The 4,271-nt window shown below is 38.4% G+C and overlaps 1 protein-coding gene across 1 annotated transcript in view; it reads right to left on the bottom strand.

Annotated features, from left to right (window-relative positions):
* Window positions 1-1,822: 1,822 nt before the first annotated feature.
* Window positions 1,823-4,271, bottom strand: part of s100v2 (S100 calcium binding protein V2) — a 4,713-nt gene continuing 2,264 nt past the window's right edge. Inside the window, exons 2-3 of the mRNA XM_037676688.1 lie at window positions 2,994-3,122; window positions 1,823-2,671 (exon numbers count right to left, since the gene is read on the bottom strand). Coding sequence (XP_037532616.1) covers window positions 2,501-2,671; window positions 2,994-3,122 — 300 coding nt within the window. The 3' untranslated portion in view covers window positions 1,823-2,500. The remainder of the gene's footprint in view (window positions 2,672-2,993; window positions 3,123-4,271) is intronic.

The raw sequence follows: 4,271 nt of genomic DNA, 5'->3' as shown, positions 1-4,271 counted from the left end.
ATCTCAGACGTAGACTTTTAACACGTTTCATCTCAGACGTAGACTTTAACGCGTTTAATCTCAGACGTAGACTTTTAACGCGTTTAATCTTAAAAGTAGACTTTTAACACGTTTAATCTCAGAAGGAGACTTTTAACACGTTTAATCTCAGAAGTAGACTTTGAACACGTTTAATCTCAGACGTAGACTTAACGCGTTTAATCTCAGACGTAGATTTTTAACACGTTTAATCTCAGAAGTAGACTTTAACGCGTGCAGAGCACGCCCATCTGAAACCATCGATCATCATCAACAACAATCAGATGTTTTAGGCCAGAAGACCAACTTGCTACTCACAGAAAGAGCCTGTGGACAACCAAGGCCAAAGTGGTTCAGAAAAAGTCTGAGTTAACTCTTTGTTTAACTTTTATTTAATTCTTTATTGAACTTGTATTTAACTCTATATTTAACTCTTAATCTTAGTTAACTATTTAAATTTATTTATTTTACTCTTGTTTCTCTCTTTATTTAACTCTTTATTTGACTCTATGGCTCAGTCCGGCACCATCTAGTGGACATGTGTGGAACTGCAGCGACACAGTTTTGTTTTCTGCCCCCTGCTGGTCAGAAATGCGTCACTGCAGCTAAGTCAGAATAAAGCGTCTTCCTTCGATCACAGTGATCGATAACAAACTCCTGTCCTCGATCTGAAACTGTTTTTCAGCTGAAGCAGGAGCTGGAGCAGCAAGCGACCTCAGAGGAGGTGAGGCTCAGGTGGCAGACGCAGCCTGATGGGAAAGTCTTCCACAGAGAGGAGGACGCAGCGCCTCCTGCTGTCTGCCATGAGTGTGACACGGTTCAACAGCAGCTGACTGCTTAGCCCTGCTGCTGCCCTCGGGTCAAGGACCAGGAGGGAAGCCTTGTGGTCGCGTTGATCTGAGGGTAGAAGTTCTCAGGTGTTTTCTTCTCATGCGTCACTTTAGTTTACTTGTTTTGTTTCAGCAACTATTTAACCGTGTGATGGAGTTAAACTCCAAACAGCTGCTCCTCAGATAAATAACGTTAAATTATTATTTTCATATGTGAATGTTTGTTCAGCGTCCTGAGACGATTCTGTTGTGACTTGGAGCTACAGAAATAAACTGAATCGAACTGACTCAGTGATATTTGATCATATGGGAACTAAAACGATATTTAAACTTTTTGAACTCTGTACATGAGAACATATTCTGATTTATTAAAAACTAATGCTAATCTACCTAAATAATGTGAACGATAAAGTAATACTGCTGTTTTTGATTTATCAATAAACCGAACATAAATTCTGCCTTGAAGCTGAAGTTTGTGTAATTTTGATTTAAGCTGCACATGGACGTCATAAATTAAAAATAAAATATGACTTTAGATCATTAGAAATGTCAGACGTGGTTAAGACTGTGCCGTCACTGAAAGATGAATATAAAATATATTTCTCCAACAGACGTCTCTTTAAAAAACATCAACCCATTTCAGTAAATAATATTTTTACACAACACGTTTGTGTCATGAATCAAACTGGAATCATTTTTAAATAAATCATTCAAACATGTTTTTTGGTTTGTTATATAAAAACCAGAAACAGTTTTATTAAAATAAACACAGAAAACATACAAAAGGTCAAAGGTTAGTATCAAAACAACAAATTGTTTATGAGATGAATAAGTGTAAACAAGGTTTGTGGCTAAACTTCTATAAATCCAGGATTACATTAAAAACACGTTTATTATTGATTAAAAACAAAATTCGTGTTTTTATGTTTTAGAAGGAGAATATATATTTTTTTATAAATGTTTTGATTTTATTAAAAACTGAACTGTTTTTTTTAGTCGAGTACGGAAGACCGAAGAGGATTTAATGACACATCAAACAACTGAGAATTCATTCATTAAAATTTAAATAAAATACAAATATTTCATTCATGCTTTAAAAACCTCTCACAAATAACATTTTTTAGAAATGCAGAGATTGCATTTTTAAATTAAATTTAGATCTTTTACTTTAGAATTTGCCGTTGTTTTTCCGTTCATGCAGAAAACTGAATCAAATGTCTTTAGTTTTATTTCTTGTGTTTATGACATTAAAATTATTTTCTGGTGAATTTTAATAAAGTTCTCGAGATAATCCTTAAATTATAAGGTGTCTTTTTTATGTTATATATATTTTTGTTTGTTTGTTTATTAAAACAAATGTTTTAGTTCAGGAAATTAAATTCATATGTTTGATTTAAGGCCATGTTTATATTTCTCAGTTTTGGTTTGTTCCCTTTTTAAATCAGTTTTAATTTTTTATCAATAAGTCGTCATTAGTCTTCCATATTGTCAGACGACCTGGAAGAAAAACCAGCTGAAGGTTTTTGTCTTCATGTGGTGCCCCTAACTGGTTTCACTTGGGGCATTTCCAGGCTCTGGTGTGTCTCCAGGTGTGTCTCCAGGTGTGTCTCCAGATGTGTCTCCAGGTGTGTCTCCAGGTGTGTCTCCAGGTGTCACTGCAGCTGGCAGGTGCACTTGATGCCCTTGTCTTTGGGCAAGGCGTTGAACAGCTGTCCGGCCTGCTTGTCGATGAGCTTCCAGAAGTTCTGGAAGGAGATGTTCTGCCCATTCTGGACCTCCATGTGCTGCAGGACCTGACCCAGGCCCTCCTCGTTCTCCACCGTCTGCAGACAGGAAGCAGAGAGTCAGTCGGACGCTCGCGGCTGGGACCGCTCAGAGAACATGAGCTCAGACACAAAACTCTCTGACAGATCCGACCCTCTGAGCCAGAAGGAGGAACCATCAGAACCACTGGGAACGGACCTCCTGTTTGTCTGGAGTCTGTTACCAGCGGCGCCCCTGCTGGCAGCTGGACATGGACACGAGTTCACAATAAAACAAATAAAAACTGATGGAAGTGACGCTACAGAGAAGAGGCGTGTCTGAACGTGTCCGAGGCAGCGGAGCTGGCTGTGATTGGACCGTCAGCTGTGATGTCATCAGTACCTTGGAGATGGCAGGCATCTGTTTGGAGACCAACGTCTGGAACTGGGTTGTGTTCAAGGTCGGTCCGTTATCGGCAGCTTTGTGAAACTCTGTGACCAACGTGTTGATGGCCAACTCCAGCTCCGAGTACTGCAACACAAACACAGCCCATGATCTATAATCAATAACCGATCAAAACAGCCGAATGACCTTTTATCAGTAACCAATCAAAACAGCTGATGATCAATAACCAATAACTGATCAAAACAGCTGATGATCTGTAATGACTGATAAAAACCGATGATGATCTGTAATCAGTAACGGATAAAAACAGCTGATGATCTATAATCAATAACTGATCAAACCTCTTCAAGCTGAAGTGTTTTCTGACCTTCGGCTGTGGCTCTAAACAACTCGTGGCTGAAGTGGAATGTGAGTCAGTGAACTCATCGTCGATGTTTCTCTGACCTGAGAGCAGTTCTGGCTCCGCAGCTGAAACTCCAGATGTGTCGTCAGTTCACAGGAAGTAAAGAGCGTTCTCCTTTGATCTCACGTTTATTATCCTGAACATGTGACGGCCTGTCGGCCAATCACAACCTCCGGCTGCAGCTTGACTTGGCTTCATGTGAAACTTCAACGGGACGTCTTGTCTGAACGCTGAGTCAGCATTAATGTAGTCTTTAAATGTTTTACAGTTCAGCTGCTTTGTGCTGTTTTAGCTGTTTTTACATCAACATGTTCGGCTCGTTCAGAAGACGGCTGCTGTGACTTTTTTATTTTTTTACTTTTTTTTCTTAAATATATTTATGTACTAAGATCTTTTCACTTCCTTCAAAAACTTTGTTCTCTTTTTCTTCTTATGCTACTTTTAGCTTTTAGCTACTGTTCTGCTACTTTTAGCTTCATTTGGCCTTTGGTATTTTGTTTTTGTTAGCTTTTAGTTAATGCTTTGCTAGTTTTAGCTGTTAATGTTTAGCTTTTTAATAGCATTTGATGATAGTTTTTAGCAATGGTTCAACTAGCCTTAACTTTTCTATTTTAGCTCTATATTTTAGCTTTTAGCAACGGTTGTACTCATTTTAGCTTGTGGCTATAGTTTTGTTGATTTTAACTTGTAGCTACAGGTTAGCTCATTTTAACCTTTAATTACGGCTCTACTGGTTTTAGCTGGTTTATACTGGTTTAATTTTAACAGCTCAGTTCAGCTTCAGTCCCTCAGCATTCACCTTCTGGTTAAAACTGTAATCTCAAAATACAGGTAATCTCAGGGTAAAGCTATAATCTCAGGATACAGGTAAT

This window comes from Nematolebias whitei, chromosome 5 (genome assembly GCF_014905685.2).
Source record: "Nematolebias whitei isolate Nwh7 chromosome 5, NemWhi1, whole genome shotgun sequence".
Taxonomy (NCBI): Eukaryota; Metazoa; Chordata; class Actinopteri; order Cyprinodontiformes; family Rivulidae; genus Nematolebias; species Nematolebias whitei.
The sequence above is the reverse complement of the archived record's forward strand: the minus strand, read 5'-3'. Positions and strand labels throughout refer to the sequence as shown.